At 30.0% G+C, this 22747-nt stretch overlaps 2 protein-coding genes across 6 annotated transcripts in view; one reads left to right on the plus strand and one right to left on the minus strand.

Annotated features, from left to right (window-relative positions):
* Positions 1-310: 310 nt before the first annotated feature.
* LOC143226432 (FHF complex subunit HOOK interacting protein 2A-like) lies at positions 311-11659 on the minus strand. Of its 5 annotated transcripts, none has more exons than XM_076457380.1 (2): positions 11601-11659; positions 311-3849 (listed from the first exon to the last, which is right to left on the minus strand). In XM_076457380.1, exon 2 carries the CDS (start codon positions 3543-3545, stop codon positions 1413-1415), a length of 2133 nt encoding a protein of 710 aa, XP_076313495.1. In that variant the 5' UTR covers positions 3546-3849; positions 11601-11659; the 3' UTR covers positions 311-1412. The 5 variants fall into 5 exon arrangements, with proteins under 5 accessions (XP_076313495.1, XP_076313496.1, XP_076313497.1 ...); XM_076457381.1 differs by having other exon boundaries at positions 11357-11621; XM_076457382.1 differs by lacking the exon at positions 11601-11659 and adding an exon at positions 11138-11333.
* A 4236-nt stretch (positions 11660-15895) lies between these two features.
* The window catches only part of LOC143226434 (U1 small nuclear ribonucleoprotein 70 kDa-like), a 42817-nt gene continuing 35965 nt past the window's right edge, over positions 15896-22747 (plus strand). The window contains 1 exon segment of the mRNA XM_076457386.1: positions 15896-16033. The gene's annotated coding sequence lies outside the window, so the exon portion shown is untranslated.

Raw genomic sequence — 22747 nt, forward strand, 5'->3', positions numbered from 1 at the left:
ACTGGTAACCACCATAATACTGGATATTATATCAATTTTAATATGTAGTACCTGAACTCAGAGTCCCAGCTTTTTGTTGTATGCTATTTTCATTTGCACAGTCTACAATGCCCAAAATTCATAAGCTTAAATTATAATTACTTGTAAATAATGTAAATATAGAATGTATTTATCCCAGCAGTCATGTTGTGTTGAATGGAAAGAAAACAATATATTGACCAATCTATTTGTAATTTGCAAATTCTTACTGTATGATAATACATTAGTTTATAAAAATTAAATACCTATAAAACAATTTAATTCTAAATTCAGTGTCATTTAATTTTATTAACAAGACAATATTTTAAAATACCTATTAAGACATTGTCAGTCATATAACATGCATTTTGAACAAATTCTTCATTATGTAGTTTTAATGATATTTGCATGCTACCAACGATAGTTTCTGGAGAGTGGTAAATATATATACTGATAATTTATTTTACATAACCTGGTTAAAAAAAAAAAGGGGGGCAATTTAGTATAAACTTTCATAGTTACCAGAACAATTATCTGGCCTGTATTTTTAATGGCACATGTATAATGGTGACTGAAAAAGCCCAAATATATAGATGCTTTCTCATGATATTTATAATTTGTACTATACAAGTTTATATACAGTGTTTGCCAATTATAAACACTTGAAGATTGCTAAAGCCTCAGCAAATTTTTAGTATCCAGGTACACATTCTCTTCTACTAAATACATTTATAATAAAAAATACAAATGTGCACATGTGTCATTTGTTTTTAAATATTCAAGACAATATAATATTCTGTATAAAGTTTGAATTTTTCACTAATGTTATCAGCATATTAAAATTTTCATAAACAACTTACTTATGAAAATTGTACCAGGCAGTAAATTCTTAAAAAATGTTTTAGAATTTTTAATAATCCAAATTTTAAAGATAAACTAAACATAGTATTGTTAATAGTTTTTGCATACAGATATTAAAATGTATCAAACTACATTGTACATGGATGTATTTTTCATAATGAACTACATTTCATGACTGGTTGAGACTAGAACAAAAAAATGTATTAAGCAAAAATATTTTGTCCATTTTCCCCAGCTATAAATAAAAAATTTTATAGAATATTCATGCACAACACACATATATAAATTTTAAATAAACTGTTGATAAGATATGCCTTATTTTGATTGAAAGTTCAATGATCAATTAAATCATCCAATATAACATTATTAATCATAATGTATAAATTATTCCACCCTGAAAATTGTGCTGCTAATAAATATACACGTGTATGTGCTGAATTAACAATGTGCTAAAAGTAACACAAAATATACTTGATCATACATGGAAAACATTAAACATATTAGAAACTAATTTCCAGCACATAGCATTTTCATCATGAACATGCATGATACTTTACAAATGCTATAGCTGCAAGTTCTTTACAGAACTCTTCTAATACAATTATTGCTTCTAACACATTACTTTCCTCAAAGGTGTTGCACCCTTCTTCATTATTGAGTAGGATCTTTCTCGTAAGCTCCAGCTTTTTTTTAAGGTTCTGAATGCCCTGGACTGAAACCTTTATATCTTCAACTAGTTTAAGCAAAACTAAATACAGAGATCTTGCTGTTGGAACCAATGGGATAAGAGGGTTCAGTAGGTACTCGTGCAGATTGGGATGTGGAAAAAGTGCCAACCTAGAGATAAGTGAAGTCACTTGCAGATTGAATTCATAGGGCTGTTCTAACATATTTTCTAATTTACAAAATAACATATCCAAAAATGATCCTTCATAAAAGAATGTACAAGTTGCATCTGCCTCAGTTTCAGAATCAGAAGTTTCACTCACTAAAGAGTCAGTGTCATCATCATCATCAAAACCAGGATGATCTGGCCAGTTCCAGTCATCACAAAGTAGCAAACATTGTTGAAACTGCCGGTGAGCATCTTTTATATACACATCGTAAGCAGAGTCATCATTTTCTTCACAGGACTTTAATTCATCTGGGAGGAGAAGAAGAAAGCAATTTAATATTTTGTGGATGGAACTAGGAGCAAAGGTTCGACTTACTGGGGAAGATCCAGGGGAAACATCCAAGTCTTCATATAAACTCTTTCTTTGGCAACTTACTTCATCATCACTGAAGTAAACATGCTCATCAACAAATAAATAGTCATAATATTTTCTTTCAGTCAAGTTCCTCAGTATCAAACTTTCCATCACCTCTTCAGATGGTTTTTGTAACAAATCTTCAAACAACTGCAGAGTTGCTAGCTTAACTTGAGAAGACGATGTGGTTTCAATGCATCTGTTTATTAGAAGTTGTTTAAGGAAGTGGTCTGTATCTCCAGGAAGTTCTGGATTCCTTTCATTCCCAACAAGAAATATACCAAAATCTAATATAAGGATCTCTGAAGAAATGCTATGAATACAAAGAGAAATTAGTTTTGTTGTGAATAGGATACTGTCATTACTTTCTGAATCTGTTAGTTCAGCACTTATTTCTTCTTTAAGAAAGAGATCAGAAAAAACAACTTGAAGACTCTCTCCCAACTGTGATTGTGCACCAACTAGATTATCAAAGAAACTGATCCACTTTACAAATGATAAGGTTTGCCTTTTTCCTGCAGAAAGATGGACATCACTGGTATTGTTCTCATCAGAATGAACTGAGAATAACTCTATGTCATTAATGTCCTGAAAGCTAGAGTGTCTCTTAACCTCATGATACTGATTCAAAAGAAATACAACTATTTTACTACAAAACTCTGTTTGTTGAATCAAAATATTCATGGTCTTTTCATCAAAAGCAGCTGCACATTTTACAAGACAGTCACTAGCTTTGGATGAAATGTCATGATCTGGACTATGTAAGAATGTTACAAGTGACTGTAGTAAAGGGATATTAATTTTTTGGACAGATGTCACCACATCTGTAGTACCACTTTGAGAAGTATTTGCTGAATTACAGCTCTTTTGGGAAACAATTCTATATGTATCACAAATGAAATGGTTGAACAAGTGTGAATCTCCCATTAGTCTATTAGAAAGAAAAAATACAAAATCCATTTCCTCTTTTTCATAAGGTGAAGCAAGTTCTTCCCCACACATCTTAACTAATTTTTGGACTGCTGACCACACTGACACATGAGGAAGAAGGTCAAATTTTACATTGGACAGTATTCTACTAGCAAATAAAATGATGTGACGTTTTATACCAGGTGGAGAATCAGCTCTTGCCAGTCCACACATACTTTCCAAGATTCTCTGCTGTAAAAAGTATTCCATGCAAGGATGGGCATCATCAGTTTCTCCTTCTCCTTCCTCTTGTTCTAATATACAGGTCATCTGATGTAAGTGATCAGGAATGTTTGTTATCTCTACTGGTAACCAACAAGAAGATTCTTTGTTGGTGTAAAAATTTCTGATAGCAGTCCAGTGACGACTAAATTCTTCATGCAAAGGAAGTGGAGGTGCTAGCGCATCTACTGCATTGTACAGAGCACATGCAAGCCGACTGAACATATTTTAAACAGTAGTAATATTTCAAAAATTCAAATAAATATAAAAGCTTCACAAAACTTTTCAAACCATTGCCTTCAGCAATCTCAATAAATTTTTTGGTGTTTATAGACCATATTGTGTTGGTTTTGTCAGTGATATATAATAATAATGTCGGAATGTTGGTTCTCTGGTTAAAAATCTGTTTCAGATGATAATAATACCAACTATCAAATGTCCAGTACAATCCAATTTCCCAAAGTTCATGTTCTGATGATAAGACTGGTAGGTGATATTCAAAAATTAGTCTCAGTAACTTCTTAAACACCTAAAATGAAATTACAAAATGTTACATGCCAGAATAATGTTTTAAACTTTTAAATACTAATTTCACTTCAGATTACAGAATATTATACAAGTAGCAATAATAACTTTAGGAAAATAATAGATGGATATATTTGTTTAATTATAAACACAGTTAGAATGACATAAAATAATCAACTAAGGAGAAAAATACTACATTAAAAAACTGTAATTTCAGTTAAGAAATCAAAGTTAAAAAATAACCCAATTTAACCTTTTTGGCGAGGTTGGCGACCGCAGTCGACTTGAAGGCTTAGCATAGCAGGTGAGCTTCCTTTATTCCTGTTATTCTTATGTATTGAATTTAACATGTATAGTATTGGGTACAATCACTGAATATTTCAGGGACTTTTGTTGAGTTATTGCCGAGATATCATGCTTTACTGAGACTGTAATTAGTTAAAGTATCAAACATACATATTCAGTACCATATCAAACATTAAAAGTTGTTATTCAGCACTGAAAGGGTGAATAGATTTTTCAATACTTTAAAAAATACAGTTACTTGAATGACTAAAATCATAAGTTCTTTCATAAATTACTACCAAAAGTACCTTTTCCCAGAGTATGGAAAATTTAAGTTAATCTATCAATTTAAATTATTTCATATAGGTTAATTGTGTTGCACTCTCGGTTTCACCAAGCTACTTATATTGCCCACCATGAAAATAAATTGTTCAGCATTTCAGTGATAATAAGAGCCACTGAACAATAACACACGGTAAGTCTACAGTTTTATTATTTACGTTGCATCACATTTTGAAATATGAATGATATTGTGATTAACTCCTGACAGTTTAGTGTAGAATATCCTGTTTATGAAATAAAATTTGGCACCAACATTATTCATGCCTGTTCTCTAATCATTTCAAAAGTGAATGTTGAATTCTGCCCATGTACAAAGTTTTTCAAACAGGATATAGACAAACACTTGGACAGACACTACGGTTTGTAATATATAGAAGGACAACACACACTTAGTAGTAGCAAGTAGTTCTTTATAATTTCAGTGTAAATGAATATAAATTAGAAACTTCATAATTGTTATTATCTAAAAAATTACTAATAAAGAACTTAATGTTGAATATCTTACTAAGTTTTTCTTTCCATGATTATTCCAGAAATGAAAGAAAAAAAGACTGAGCATGACAACAGAAGAAGCTGATGACCTTCGTCATTTCAACATTACATGCTTTCACTCTGAATGAAGTACACTCCCAAAATCTGTTTTAATATTATGCAATGAACTAACAGTATAATACCCATGTAGCCAATATTAATAAATATATTAAACACATATGCAAAATTCATTCCTTCAAAATTGTTCTTTGGTGTTTCTTCATTTGAAATATAATATAAAAATGTAATGTTATTAAAAATAATTACAAAACCTCATCATTAACAGTTATTCTATAGTCTGTTACTCCAGTCCAACATGAAAGACTACTTGGGAGAAGCGCAATTTAAACTAGCCATGCCATTTATATATTAAAAATATATTAAAATCCCATTATTTATAGCTCACAATTAAATATGAGGTTTATGATGCCTCTGGTTCTACTCCCCTTATTAAACTTACATCAGTAATATAAAATTAATTCTAAAATATTTAGTAAAGAAATTACATAAAATTCAAAATTTGCACTGCTGTTTGAAGTTTGAAAAAAAAAGGCAAGTTTAAGAATTTCTCATAATACAAACCAAAAAATAACCATACAGTTCCTTACTTTATTAATAAACAAGGTTTGAAATTACCTTCTTTATGTCCATTAGAAAATGTTACTTTAAAAATCACCCATGTTTAAAAAAAAAATCTAATCAGATTTTGTCAACTATTGTAGATTTTTGGAAAGCTTCAATATGTTTTATTTCATATTTTTAATATAAAATAAAATTTCAGACTTACATTAGTGTAGTAATTACATTTTCTAATAAGACATGAAAAATAAGCTATAAAAAAAACTGAAACACAACTTGAAGGTTCTATTTTTTTACCTAGTATTACTTGATGAATAAAAAAAAATATATAAAGCTACAAGAAGAAACATGTTGACTCAAGTAATATGTTTTCCCTTTAAAAATTTGTCTGAATATTCATAACCATTCCTAGATTATCAACTGCCAAAAAATACCAGTGCTCTGTAAACACTAGTATTTACTGGGTTTTTTTTTTTCCAGAGAGCCAGAATTAATTTCAAAACATGGTATACTAGACACATTTAAGGGCTTCACAATAACTGTTTTAAAATATATAATAATAATAATAATAATAAATGGGATAAAAGTATGTTAACCATTAAACAAATTTATAAAACACAAACATCACATTATGTTAGGTTAGAATGTTTTTCTTCTATTAATACAAGCATATTATGACTAAACATATTACACTTTAAATATTCCAAGACTACAATGTAAAGAAATTACTAAACTATTTCCATGACTAAAGTTCCAAGCTATATTTATATAAACATTTTCTCATCATATGCTCAAGTTGTTTTCTATACTATGACTCAAAACAATTATTTGTGTTCCTTAAAATTTTCAGTAGAAAATGTTTTATTGCACTGACAGTTTACAATTTATTAATGATTTTAAAAGAATTTGCTGTTTTTTCAATTTTTAATAAGTATGAAAATTCTACTTTAATTAAAGCCTCATATGTAGCTGTATCGCATATAGCATAACCTTGAATACATAGAAGGATTACTTAGAAAGCTGATGCTTAAGTAATATTTCAATATAAAAATATTGTTTTTAACATCATACGCTACTGGTTCAAGCATAGTATTTCTGCGAAGTGGCACATATTTGTCTATTACAGTCAAAAGCATAGAGAAATACAAAATTTGATAATGACGTAACATTTAAGTAAACACGTTCTTGAAATAAATGTACAACTATGAAAACAACACTAACATAGTTCAATAAAGTATTTTAAAAAACTTACAAGCAACTTAAAACTAGTATATTAAGACTAATAGCATTTATGCAATTCTGAATCAAATATATATTTATGCTTTAGACCAATATAAAAAATATATCATTCTACTTAAGTTTTAAAAAAATAAAAATTAAAAAAAGGTTTAGAAACTAGAAAACACAATACGTATATTATATCAACAAACATAGTGTTTCCCCTTAGACACTCTTCAGTCTTGAACTTTTCTTCACAACCAAAGAGAAGGTAAATCACAAAACAAACATCTCAATGTCATTGTCTTAATTAATTAACACATTAGCTTCATTCAACCAACAAATCTTAATCTGATGGCCCTAAATTATAGGAAGTGAACAAAACAGTGGTTCCCTTTGAAAATGTAAATGTGTTATATCTTTTATTAGATAACAGAAAAATATGGAAAACTATATGCTTTTAACTTTCATAAATACCTGAATTTTTCATGATTTCAGTCACATATTATCATAAAAAGTGTTGTGTACCTACTGTACTTTCTTAGAGCTCCTTATTCCAATTAGCCTACAAAAGTATCAAAATTTTTTTCTGCAATTGTAGAGTATTAAAAATGTTATGGAATAACCAGGTCAATCACCTAATATCAAACTGATTGAAAATTTATAGACTGAGTTAAACTAATTATGAAAGATCATAAGCCAAAACACGGAAGACAAACTTTTTTACGTAATCAAAGCAGGATGGCAGTTAGTCATTCAGGAACATCTGCACAAACTCAATGAAAGCATACCACGTCAATATGAAGCAGTACTGAAATTCAAGGAGATGCTGACTAAATATTAACTTGAGAAATTGGTTTCACTTTTACATTCAATTATTGCAGAAAAACTTGTTTGATCATTTTGTGAGCTAACTGTAATAAGATCTAATAAACTACAGCAGATATAAAACATTTTTTATGATTATATGCAACTAAAATCATGAAAAGTTCAGATATTGAATGAAAATTGATTTTCATGCTAAGAATGCAAATAATGCTTTTCATCTTACAACTTCATATTTCATTTTCATCACCTCAAAACCTTCTAAATAAATATGAAGTTTATTTTCAATAAAACTAAGTTTCATCTTTTTTTAATCCTAAAACTAACTAATGAAATCATCAATGTACAACATAATAAAAAAATTAAAAATATGAAATACAATAAGGCCATTTTTACTCTGTATTGACTATAAATTTAGTTAAACTACAATTATTAAAACTCTGACACTTGAGTAGATGTTTGGTAAATTTCATTTAGTCTTTCAAGTGTGGGTTCCCAAAAAAATTCATGCAGCTTTCAAATATGCATTTAAGAATACAAAGAATATATCATTCACTATAACAGAATACCCCAAAACTATTATATTTAGTTTTCTGAGTAAACTATAAGTAGTTTAAAGTTCCATTAATGTAGTAATATAATGATCACACAGCAAAGACTTCAGTAAAGTGGATAACAAAAGCATTAAAAAAATAGCCTTTTGAGGATGAAATCCTGTTATTCCTATTAATTATAAACATATAAAGTTGATTAATAAAGTCAAAGTGAGAATGAAGGGGCTTCTCTGATGGGTTTAACAAATGATTCCATATTTAAATAAATATAGTTTTAGGTTATTATTATTTACATTTTGAATATAGCACTGTAAAATAATATTTAACTTGGCCATGAAATAATTGATGTGATTGTGGTGTCTAGATCAGTGATTGCTAATCTTTTTGACTAAAATAATTCTAAAATCACATTTACTAATCTACAAACTATTTGGATTACACATTTAAAATAAATGCTAGTAGTACAGATAATAAAATTTTAGGATATGTTAATACATATTGATAATGTCAACACAATAAATTATATATCTATTTAAATTACAAGCCAGACCCCAACTATAATAGTGTGTACAGTTCTGACCTAAGCTTGGGCTCTTATCTAAGGAAGGACATTTAGTTACTGGAAAAGTTAAGAGAATGGTAACAAGGATTATTTCATGGGAATAGGTCAGTTGTCCCTAATCTAAGGTCCATGAAGGTAATACTGAGGGTTTGTGAGCTTTTTTTTTCAATTAAATAATGCATGAGAGGACACAGAATAATATCAAGTAAAAATCTGAGACTGTTTTATAACTGTCGTAATTTTTTGGTTCTCTAAGTATGCTGGGTAGATTGAATCATTCAAAAACATGGGATCCACAAGAGAAAAAAATAACAAAGGGGACTTTGATGGTGAAAAGGTTGGGAACTACTGGAATAGGTTATGATGCCCATCTTATTTGTTCCTTGTGCTTAATTCTGAAAACAACAAATTTAGGTTTAGAAAAGAGAGCCAAGGATTTGAATAAGACAGTTTTATTTTTCTAACAAGGTGATTAACTCATGAGTTGTCATCAGCAGTTTTGGTGACAGCACACTACATGAATTTAAAAAATGAAACAATGGTTCCCAGAAAAACAACAGATGTGTTTAATTTCTAGTTTTCTTGAAGGATCAACCAATCCATTTTTGCCTCTATATTATGCACCAGTAGTAGATCTAAAAATGTCAATATTATTATAGATGTAATTATTCTCTCAGTCATCTGTCTTTATGTTTTATTTTCATCATGAACTGATCCATTACTGAATGTAATATATATGTTTGAAAATGGTAAGTGATAATCAAAACAAATACAAACTAAATAGTAACAACAACAAAAAAACTGCCTCAAGTAATAGCTTATGAGCAACTTCAATAAATAAATCAAAAAGCTGATAAGTAGCAACTTTTAATAATATAATAAATACACTGAATGCAGACAGTTAATTGCAACAAAAATCAAAAACAACAATCTTAAACCACAGTTAACGAACCACTTTCAGTGAATCAATTGTAAGGCCTAACAGCATTGCCAACTTATTTTTTCATTCATTTGTTTTTTTACTGTTAAAAGAATATTGTGCACTGCTATGAACCACCAACTATAAATCACTGGTCTGAATTACAAAGGTTGTCTAAAACATTGCACTAATAAAAAGTACAATTCAGAGTTTGCTGACCATTCCATTATGCTTTTGCCTCCTCATAGAGGCAAATTTGTTTTAATTCCACCCATGTTTTGTACTGAAAGCTGACAACTGGATACAAAACAAAACATTTCTGAATTTCAAGAAAGAGTCAGTGTCAGGTTCTAAAATTTGTTGTTATTCATCATCTAACATGATCAATTTATAACAAAGTGATATCAATCTATCGTAATAATAGCTGTGCACACATTAATATATGAAAATGTTAAAAACATTGACTTATTGGTACTCTCAGGTTATAGGAAAAAATTATCCCTATTTCCCAGTTATGTTCTGTAACATTAGACAAAATAAAATGATTTTTAAGTAAATTGTTTGCAAATGTAAGAAAATTTACTTACAAGACTACATCAATAGGAATGTAGGTAGCAGCATCAACTGATGATGGCTGCCATTTGTTGCTGTTAAAAGACATACATGTGGCAATAAATATACATGTCTTGTAGCTTTTAAAGGATCTCAACCAATCACTTTGCTTCATACAAAAGACAGTGTGAAAGTAGAACAAAATACATGCTATGTTAGGACTGAAATATCACTACTTTCCTCCTTCTCTTTCTGATCAATTTTCTTAAAATAAATTTATGTTTAATTCACACTTATTACCTTAAAGTACACTCCTTTTACTCTGATTATACGTGTTTGTATTAATATATTTTTTAAATTTAAGAAATAACAATTGCATATTTTTTATTTATTGTAGTTTCTTTGCTTTTCAATTTGTGTAATTAGAATCTTTCTCATAAATTGGTCTCTGGATGTCATTTTTCCTCTCCTCAATTGATTTAGGAAAGAAAACAACTATAGAAAAACAAGATAATTTTATATACAGTACTGTTAATAGTTCACCACAGTTTTTTAGATTAACCATTCATTTGCATAACCAGTAAAAAAACTTGAAAAGTATTATTTGAAATGATACAGGCATCCAGAAATATCATTCAAAATGTCAGACACATGTGTGAACACATTTCTGAAATACAAATTTATAATTTGCAAGAGCAGAGTATAGGGGCTCAAGAGATATTATGGAAAACTATTTAACTAGTAAGTTTGTGTGAAAGTTAGCTTACACGAGTTATGTTTATTAACTTCATTTGACTTTGAAGTTCAAGTTGTACTTCATAGTTTCTAAGTTATAGCAACTCCAAGTTCAATATATGTAGTATAGAGCAGTAGTACTATGAACTATTTACTAATAAAATTACTGTGAATTGTCATATTACTATACCAAATAGCACTATTAAGAATAGTTGTAGTTATTCTGCCGTCGGTTACACATTCGTAGACATCAGTATCTTCATAAAGGGTGTTCGAAAACAGTGAATTATTATTTTATTCACAATGTATGCTTTACTGATAATACTAAAACTAGAACAGCATACATCAGACATCATCTATACGCATTTGGCACGTAATTTAAATTTTTTTATGTACAGGGTGTACTTACATTACAACGCGAATTAGGAAAAATTGTGAGGGTTAAGGCTCATATTTCAAGTCACGTTCAATGGTTGTTCGAAATACGCTGAATTCAGCGTTCAAAAGGTCTCTGATAATTAACTGATATTACGATATGAAACGATATGCTAAAACAGTGATGTGAACATATTTCATCCGAATAAAAAATGTGATGTTTAACAGAAAATTTAATGTAAATTGTAATATGAACAAAAATTAAAATCTTAACATACGTGGACTGTAAGATACTCATCAATTCCGAAAGGGGCCGACACTTAAACAAAAACGTATTATAAAAAAGTATTATTATAAACACACACATAAATACGTCACTGCGTTATAATTACATATAAATATAATTATTAAAAAAAATCAAATATTTGAAATTCTGTGTTGTCATTTTAGATCAGAATATTTCGTGTTGATAATGAGGGAATCAAATTTTTTTGTTATTTTACCTTTTAAATAGTTTGCAATTGGATTTAAATATTGTGCTTAAAAAATGACAATGTTTCTGAAAGAGCAACAACAAATGTTCTATTCGTCACCGGTTAAACAAAGCTCATGAAAGGAGGAAATAACAAACATTTCCTTTATCACTTTGCTCAATTCTTAGGTACACTAATTTCTCTCAGAACGATTAGGCTCTGTACAATATCAGAAGGTTTGAGAGAAGACGTATTAGGGAGTAAATACAAATCATCTGATTTGGTTGAGATGTGAGAACAGAAAGAGATTAGACACAATGTAACATAACGCGAAAACAATCTGGAGTCCAAATGTCAAAAAAGCAAATTTTAAAGGGGTACAACAAGAATTATCTGTTGTGAATTAAGCATCTGAGTTATTTGGAGACACTGAGATAATGGGAAGATTAAAAAGTAATTCAGTATTCACAACAAATATATTTGTTGCAGAAATAAAAGAGTAGCTGCAAATAAAACACTAGGTTGGCTTACACCCTTGTGCAAATTAATTGAAACAAGACGGAAAATTACGATTTTTCAATTTTTTGCGTTTTATTTCTGATAATCCAAAAATTACTCACAAATTAATACATGATATGACCGCCTTTATTTTTCAGAAGATCATTAATCCGCTTTGGCATCGAGTCCACGAGTTGACTGCAATCTTTACTAATTATTGGATCGCGGTACCACACCTCAATTATGGTCTCAATTAGCTTATCTTTCGTAGTACAGTCTTTTCTCCGAAGTCTTTCTTTACAAATCGCCCAAAGATTTTCAATAGGATTTAAGTCCGGAGAGTTTCCAGGCCAGACCAACAACTTTATTTGCGTTGTAGTCATAAAATTCTTCACAAATTTCGATGTATGGCACGGAGCCAGATCTTGCTGAAAAATGCCAGATCCATCTGGAAATCTCTTTTTCAATTCTGGAACGACTCTTTCTGCAAAACTTCGACGTACTGTGGTCCTCGCATCATACCTTCTACGATATTTAAGCCTCCGACACCATAGTAGCTGAAAAACCACAAAACATCTTCTTCAAGGGATGTTTTACAAACTGATTGATGTGAGATTCTCGAATTTTCTCACCTGGAGATCTGCGAACATGCAGACTTCTTTGACCCTGTACGAAGAAATGAGTCTTGTCACTGAATAACACCTTCCTCCATTGTTCTTGCATCCAGTTCTTGTATTTCAAACCCCATTGATACCGTTTTTTCTTCATTGATTTGGCAAGAAGTTGTTTTTTGACTGGTCTCCTTGCCCTTCTAACACAATTTCGAATGAAGTAATATTCCTCAAAATGTCGTCAAATATCCCAAAAATAGATCGACCGTACTGCAAAACACAGCTAATGACGCCGTCTGTGTGAAAAAATGACTATTAAAGGAAATCAGCGAGCCTACACCAGCTGCCATGCTGAAAATATTATAAAATGACCATTTGTTTCAATTAATTTGCATAAAGGTGTACAAAAGGTATAAGAGAAAAACGTTACAGATTTAAGATATTTAAAGGGATTTGTATTGTAGAAGATCAAGAAAGTTGGCCAAACAGGAAATTAGGACATCCAGAAGAATGTACGAAAAAATTTGGCTGAAAATATAAAAATTAACAGTAAGGATTTTAAGTATATTAGGAGTAAAGAAATGTTAAGATAGAGATAAGACCCTTGAGGGATGACAAAGAGACAGTTATGTTTGAAGACTATGAAATAGAAAGGTGATTAAATTCTGTTTATTTTTTCCAGTTTTAATAATGAAGACTTAAGAAGTATTCTTCATCTTGAGCAAATGATAGATTAAACCAAAGTTGAACAAGAGAGTTGAACAAATTCTGAGATTGTTAAAATAAAAAAATTGGAAGTTTAAAGAATGACGTGGCTTTTGGCCCAGGTAATATTTCCCCAAAGGTTTTAAAGAAGGCCAAGGATTGGATATGTAAGCCGTCTGTCACAATTTTTTATAAGTTCTTGAATAATGGACAAGTACCAACAGATTGGAAATTAGCTTCTGTCAATCTTATTTTCAAGGGAGGTAATAGAAGTTGTCCTAGTAACTATAGGCCTAATAATCTTACGTTAGTTATGAGAAAAAGTGTGGAAAGTCTGATAAAAGACATTTTGCAAAGTAAACTGTTCTGAGAATTATGTACTATGTTATTGTAACAATAAAAGATTACCATTTAATAATAACTTTGCGTTTTTCATTCTTACATTAACCATTAATCAAAATGAATTATCATAAAATATTAGTTTCAAAAATAGCGATAATATTAGCACCACTATATTTATAAATATGTAGCAGCAGCTGTAGCGCCGCTGTATTTTTCTTGCTGTAGAGATAGCGACACTCCTTTGAAGAGGTAGTGAGTGTGTGCACTAGCAATGGAGATAACACTCCATTTGCCTGTGGAAGTTATGACTGTAAAGCTGCACCATATGCATAGATGTCGACAGCAATATTTCCAAATTATAGGTCAGGATAAGCCTCAAAGCTATAATCTCCCTAAGTTTGAATTTGATTGAATAGTTTGGCGTTTCTGATAATTGTTCTTGGTAAATTTGAGGTGTTAGCAAGCGATCTGTGTGTGTGTGTTTGTGTGTTTTCTTATAACAAAGCCACATCGAGTTATCTGCTGAGTCCACCAAGGGGAATCGAACCCCTGATTTTAGCGTTGTAAATCCGTAGGCTTACCGCTGTAGCAGCGGAGGACAGCAAGTCATCTATGCAACATTATGTTTTTTTTAGTCTGATAGAAATATTTATTGAATGCAATTTGGAAAAATAATAACTCAGATTTGGTAAAGATGCTTGTCCAACATCGAAAGTAATTACATACACTGTATTTTAAATAATGAAGACTGTATATCATGTTTAGCATTTTAAAATTTCTCTTTATTTTATTTTCACGAACTCAATAAATAAAAAATCCAATCTCCTTTCATGTTGCGTACCTCCTTTGTTACTCTCTGAAGAAATCAGTTTCACCTGGATTTTTGTTTGTTTGTTTTGAATTTCGCGCAAAGCTACTCGAGGGCTATCTGCGCTAGCCGTCCTTAATTTAGCAGTGTAAGACTAGAGGGAAGGCAGCTAGTCATCACCACCCACCGCCAACTCTTGGGCTAGTCTTTTACCAACGAATTGTGGGATTGGCCATTACATTATAACGCCCCCACGGCTGAAAGGGCGAGCATGTTTAGTGCGACCGGGATTCAAACCCGTATCCCTCGGATTACGAGTCGAACGCCTTAACACACTTGGCCATGCCGGGCCGTTTCACCTGGAAATACTACACATGGTTTATTAATAGTATTGTGTCTTGTATTATGTAGAGCATAAAAGCTTTATTTGTACTGTATCTTTTATTATTATAGTGTAGAAAATAATTATAAATATTAAACTTCCAGCGCATAATCACTAATTAGTATCGAACTATAAAAAGTGAAAAAGCATTTACTTCTTAATAAATAGACCTTGATAACAGTATAAATGATTAATTGACATGACAACAGTTTATACCCAATCGCAACAATCTTACTTGAGTTCCTAAAATAGTTATATTTTACACCGAATTAATATATATTAACACTAATTAACTATACTTATCAACAACATAGCTCTCATGAAATTAATTTTATGATTTTTTGAAAGATTTTTTATGTAATTTTAAAGTTCAACGTAATTGTTACACCACTGAACAAACACAATATACTTTAATAAGAAATGCATAATATATACATCTTACTATTTATATTGTCAACATTTCTTTTCATAGAGTTGTTATTGAAAATACTAAACATTTTCCTTGCACCCCTCCTCCCATTTTTTATATATTCTAGTCAGCTTAGTGCCCTGATTTGTCAGGATCATGACCTATTTACTTACAAAGAAGTATTAGCCGTGCGATTGAAATAATAAGTACGAATCATCTAACTGCCCTATAATTATATTCAGATAACTTTGTAATTTGATATTAGAATTCACCTCCTGTAATTTTGTTTCTTTTAAAGCTTAACTGCAGGTGTTTTTATGTAAAAGTGAAATAAGTGAGGATTAATGTTTCTTCTGCCTAAAGGCGTATGAATACCTAAGTGGCACGAGGCTCGCGAGCGTTTTAAGACGCATGAACAAGAGATTTTAGGCCTAGATTTCGATTTGATATTAAGTGTTTGTTTGATGGGTGTTGTTTTTTATGGTAAGTATAGATAAATATAAGAGTGTTAGTATTTTATATATATTCGTGCATATTTTTCTTGTTATGTTTTATTGATGTTGTTGCGTCTAATATTATTCTAAAATACTATCTTGTAAAAAGGTTTGTAATATATGATATGAAATAGTTACAACTACAAATGACATTGCTGAACTTAAAATTAGGCTTATGTTTATAATTAATGACAGTTGTAGCAAAGAGTTAAATGTTAATCGAAACAACATGGCTGTATTACAACAAGCAGAAAATATTATACATTTTCTCATCATTTAATGTTTTGCTCGTCCTCGAAAGTTGTTATAGAATAACCTAAATGTAAATTTTTACATTAAACTGTAATTTCTGCTATTTGATGAAAGTTAATAATTTTTCTACAACATCAGAAGATGATCTATACCAAGAATCAACCAATTTGTTAGAAAAATATAATTTAGCTGAAGATGATATCTACCCTGCTAAGATATTTACTTGTGTCTCCTAGTTCTCCTGTTTCACTCTTAAGTATGAATGCATCACAGCTATAATTCCCCTTACTGTCTTAAATGTCTGTTACATTCTCCCCCAATTCTTTTCTTCAAGAGAAAAATCTGAGAGATTTCAGCCTCTCATATGATAACCTCTCCATTCTCGTACTGTTTTTCTGAACCTTTTCTACAATTCAATACTTTTCCTAAGGTAAGGAGCCCAAGACTGAACACAGTATTCCAAATTATACTTGTAGTTCATATTATGATGATCCACCTGTGTTAGCTTGCATTTGTAAAAATTAAAACTCCTTTATTTATCTAACTTACTAAGTGATCTAAATCCTTTAGTAACTCGACAGTATCCTCTTTACAACTACCAACACTCAAGTTTTTAATATCAACAAATTTTAGTAATTACTAACTGTTCCTTCATTTATGTAATCGATGTAAATCAATAAGAGCAAAGGTCCTAAGACTTAGCACTGAGATATCTCCCATGTGATATTAATACAGTGTGACTAACTGAACTCTGTTTGTAACCACTCTGCTTTATTCCATCCAGCCACATTTCAGTCCAGTTTCTTGATGACGAGAAACCCACTTGAAGTAATGCATCTTGGAGCAGCTGGTATACATATTAACACTTTTGCTGATAAGGAAAGAATAGTGTTTTGACCTTCTTAGGTCATCTTTAGGATATTCAGGTCATTTTATTCAAGTATATTGTTTGTTCAGTGGTATAACAATTGAACTTCAAAATTACATAAAAAATCTTACCCTGAAGATGACTTAGAAAGGTTGAAATCCTGTTATTTCCCTATCAGTAAGTGTTAATACCCATACCAACCATTCTGAAATACATTTCAGTCCAGTTTGCCAACTTATGCCCCACACCTACAGATACAGTTTTATTTTATTATTTTTATTTACAAGCCTTTTAATGTGGCACATTGTCAAATTCTTTCTGACAATTAAGATACACAGTCTAAATAAGCAGCAGCCTTTTCAAAGAATGTCAAAAAATTTGTAAGGCAAGATTCTCCTTTAGTGAAACTCTGATTATCCAAGTAGTAAAACAGCAGAAATTAGTTTAATTAGTATATTAATACTATTGAATTAGTCCTTTAGTCATTGCAGAGACTTGTCTGTGCAACAGTTTACTTTTTTTTTTTTTTTGTAAAATTCCCTATAGCACTAATTTGTTTTCTTTACAATGAAAATAATACCATATGTTGTATGTGGGTTAGAAACTAACCTAGGGGCTAAAATTATAATAGGATAGGAGGAGCCTTTTGGTATATTTGATAAACGTAAATATTTTGGTAAATTGGTAATACGATAGGATCTTTTTTTTTTGACCTGCATGTGATTCTCTCTGGTTAGACATTGAAAGCTATAAAAGTAATAAAAGGAAATTAATGGAAGAGTTCAAAGTGTAAGATTCATTGTGATGCATACACAAGGATAAATATATCTTATTTTAGAAAAATAAGAAATGAAAACATAGATAAATCAAGTTGAACTGTTTTTATGTTTTGATGCTAAGTTTATAGACCTTAATAACAAATCTTTGCATGACAGATCAGATGTTAATTTTTTTTTTACCAAAGAATAATTTTGATGTTATGAAGTCTTCACTAAGCCATTGAGAGTGAATTTTCACTAAAAATCAAAGTACTTTTTGTCTTAGTTCTCGTATTTCAAATTGACAATATAGTTTTGAAGTATCAAATGCAACAGTGAGGAGAAAAACATTTTCTCTCTTTTTTTTTTAAGCATGGTCCAAGTGATAGTTTTTAGATTTTGTTAAATTTAAAATGCTTCCATATATTTCGTGTTAGGAACAGATTGTGGATGATACTTTGAATGGAGCCTTTCACCATTTCTTTTATCACTCATCTAATAGCATATTACTAAAACATGCTGAGAAAGATTTATGGTAATTTGATAATGCATTATTATTAGGGATGCAATTAAACTTGTTCAGTTTTTGATAAGGTAACCAATTAGGAAACTGTTCCATCATCCTGCACTAGTCTCAGGTTGTTTTTCTGTATTGAGTATCTTGTAAAATGATTAAGTAAAAATAATGAGTTTAGATTTACTTTTTTTTACTTTATAAGGAAAAATTGGAATTTCTACATTTAAAATAAAGACGTTCAGTTTTAAAAGATGATAGTGTACATTACTTATTTGCATGGAAATAACTTTCACAATTTCCATGATATATATGGTACTATGAACAATGGTTCTAATGAAATAAATCCTTTGAATGATAAATGAAACTCAAACATGTATATGTGTATGGTGTTTATATATAAAAGCAAAATTATTTGTTCCTTTAGCATGTTGTTGAAACATGCTACTAAGTAAATGATGCGAGTCAATTACAAAACAAGTTTTATATACAACTATGAGTGTGAACATATAAATTATAACTGTTGGAAACCTACTTCAGTACAACCTTATTTACTACTTACTTTGTGGCTTTTACTAAGAATATGTGTGGATTGGCTTCAAAATGGCTGCCCTGTTGCCAGTAGCTTTGTTGGTTCTCTATATGTAGCCTGTCTCCAAACAAAGATATAACCTTGCTAGCATACAACTACTGGAAGCATTTTTTCAGTTGATTTTATCCATTTCTACTAAGACACTTTCAAAGAGGGTTACACAGTGAAGCTGAAACTGCTCATTTTTTGATACTTCTAAAAAATTCAAAGTAATTTTATTCCTGCAAAGCCATCTGAGTAAGTGTTCTCAATGTGCTACATGCAGGTAATAACTTGTAATCTGAAAATAGCAAACAAATTTGTTACTTTTAATAGGTGGATTACTAACACATCAGTTCATTTGCATAGTGTGATAGCAAAGGCTTATAGTATGAAAAATGTTTCTTGATAAAACAGAATGATGTCTGAATACTTTCTTCTAAATTTATGTAATGGAACATTGATATGTATTTAGTTTAATTTTTCCATAAAAGTTAAAACCTGCAAAACAAGTCTTGACATAAAACTATGAAAGATAATTCATGCAAATATCAAGAAAACTACACTAATTATTACTGAAAAATTTTCTATTTTAACATGCTCACTAAAAGAAAATACACTTGTTAGTGGTGAGTAGATGAGCAAAGCATTGAATTTTTATTTGAATATTGAATGTTATGGTGGAGGATCACTCATCCTGTTGCCAAATTACCATATACTTAATTGGAATTATTTTTCATATCTTAAACAAATGTTCTTTAATATTATTGTATGCATTTATGGAAATGGGTTTGAAATTTTTTTACACTGAGAAAGAGATTAATAATGACACTTATGCCCTTTTCTCCAAAGAAATGCTGAGAATTACATTTTCCAAAACATCAAACTGAATAGGCCATATTCCAGATGAAAGATACTAACATCTTATAATGTGAACAGATGGTTTTCTTTGACTTGTATGTAGTAATTCTGTCAATTTGAACATCAAGTGATTCAACTTCATGTAGTTTCTTTTCTAAAACTACAAATATAGTGAGATAACTTTATTTCATTAAGAGACTTTCCGAGTGTCGCCCAAGTTCAACATACAAATCAAATCTCTGAACTTCTCATTAATTTGATATATTTGTATTTAACTAAAGTACTGGTTATTACATCATCAATCTCATTATGAAAATTAGAAATGGATATGCTACTTTTTTAACCACAATACAATTAATTGTTAGTGTAGGTTAATTGAAAGATCTACATTAAAATGTTTGCTTCTGAAAGAATTGTATACAGTGGAGAAATTTTCAGTAATCGCAAAATGTGACCAGAACAAGGAAGTTAAAATTTGAATTATGTTTGTGGAGTAGATGCTGTTTGCTATGCTAGTTTCAGAACTTTCTCCAGCATACTGTAGTCATTAGCATTAAGAGATGGATGATTTAAATTTGATATGAAAAGCTTTATAGTTAGTTTCTTTTAACTAGTAAAAATTACATAATTGTATTTTTATTTTCATCTTAAAATTATTTTATATCAAACTATGTTTTTCAAATAATCAGTAATAGGTCAATAATTTATTTATACGAAAAGGAATAATTTTTTGTTCATGATGCATAAACGTTCGTGTTCAAACAACTCAATTGGAAGAATTTGTAAGTGTACTTTCCTAAATGTTACAACCCAAATATGCAAATGCAAATTAGTTGTTGGCTGAACTGTTGTGTACTATTTGAGTCTAATAAATTATATTTGTTTATGTACACTAAGACCTACTGTTTTTCATATTTTATTTCATGTGGCAGACGTTAACATAGTTTGATTACATTACAAACAGTAGTTATGATGCTGCTGTGAGAATGGTAATGTTTAATGTTAACAGTATCAGTTGCACTTCTTTAAAGAGACAATCCTGACAACACTTCATGGATGACCACCAAAACTATGTAGTTATTAATTTGTGAAAAATAAGATGAAGAAAAATGTTATAACAATTTAAAAATTACTTGTCTTAAAGCAAGAAATTTTGTGGAATATTAGAAGCTTAAGCTTTATTTAGCAAAATATGGACATTATACAGAGTTTGTAATACTCTCATTATACAGCTTGTCTAAAATTCTTGTAGTATGGCATTGCTTGTGTATGTTTTTTAATAATACAAGTGGTAATCTGTCAGTGTGCAGAGTATTGTGAAAATCAATGAATATTCATGTAATACTATTGTACAACAAATATAGTTACTGCTATCATCAGACATTAGATGAGACTTTCAGTTGTTTAGTGTACATTTTATAACCTTTGTTGAATAGTGTGTGTGTGTGTGTGTATATATATATAGATAGATATTTCTAGTGTTTTAACACTTGAACTGGGACTTGGAAGTTGTGCTAGTTAACTTAAGTGCTACATAATCCTCTTATTTAGGCTAGAAGTTTTAGTATTAAAATTCAAGGTTGCCTAAGTTTTTCTTTAATTTTGATTGTAATATGGAATAGACAAGACCTACAAAATATTTGCAGTCAAATTAGTATCTTTACTATAACAGTACTTCCACAATAATACAAAAGAATTCTAATTATAGACACCAAAATTTCCAAGCCCACTTGTCTCAGGTGTAACATTAGTCAAACCTTTATCCAGTATAACCTGTCTTTTGATGAAAAGATAAAGTGGTACTGTAGCTTGTTTATGTTTGTTGCTTTAGTTTAAGGATGGACTTTTTAAAAAGATTGCATTAAAATGTTTTAAGCTTGAAAATGTCAAACATTGCAATGTGTTAATACAAAAATACTGTGTACTATTTTGTTAACTCTTTGTTATATTTTATAATGTTCTCTGCTTGATAGTCAGTCTTATGAGAGCAACAACAGATGTAGATCCTGAGTTAAATCTGATTCAGGGTAGATTAGATTGCTTTTCACGTGCAACATAATTACAGGAATTGCTTGATTCACTATTGTTTCAAAGAATATCATCTTGCATTCCATCTTCTGCATTGGATAAACAACACTTTATAAAATATTTTCTTATAATATTGTCCATTACTTTCCAAACTTTTGAGATCCACTCCATTGTTGTTGATGCTAATACCCTTTTTATTTTGCTTCTTGGTGTCAAAGCATGATTGTTTTTATTCAGCCAAGCATCATAATGCTTATGGATCTGATCTTTGAATGACTTGTTAATAGATACATCGTGTAAAGTGTTTTCGAAACTTTGAAGAGTGAAAAATAATACCACAAATTAAAAACGACCCTAATTTTCAGTTGGGAAAAATGTGAAAAAAAGATGCTTCTTAAATTTGAAAAAAAAAAAAAAAGGCATCTATAATTACTTTTAAAATTCATCTTGGCATTAGTCTCCTGAATGCCATCGAATTATCATTGCAGATATGCAAAAGAAGGGAGGAGAAGTTATTGCTGCATACAGAAAATTTTTTGTGTAACTTATTGCATTCCATTGGTAACGTGTGACAGACTAAACATCGTTTTCTTAGACATTAATTGTTTTTTAATCTTAAATTACTTAATCCTCATAATGTAAGAATTTCTTATTGTCGTGCATTTTGATATGTCTGCATCATGTGAATTGTGAAGGTCACTGAAAAGGTTAACTAAATTAGAAGAATATTAAAGATGATCAATATCATATATAACTCATAATTTGAAATTTACTTGCATACAATTTTATGGCATATGAAAACATTTTTCTCAAATTAAAAACTGTCAACAATTATATAAAAAATTCTCTTG

Source organism: Tachypleus tridentatus, chromosome 9 (assembly GCF_004210375.1).
Source record: "Tachypleus tridentatus isolate NWPU-2018 chromosome 9, ASM421037v1, whole genome shotgun sequence".
Classification (NCBI taxonomy): domain Eukaryota; kingdom Metazoa; phylum Arthropoda; class Merostomata; order Xiphosura; family Limulidae; genus Tachypleus; species Tachypleus tridentatus.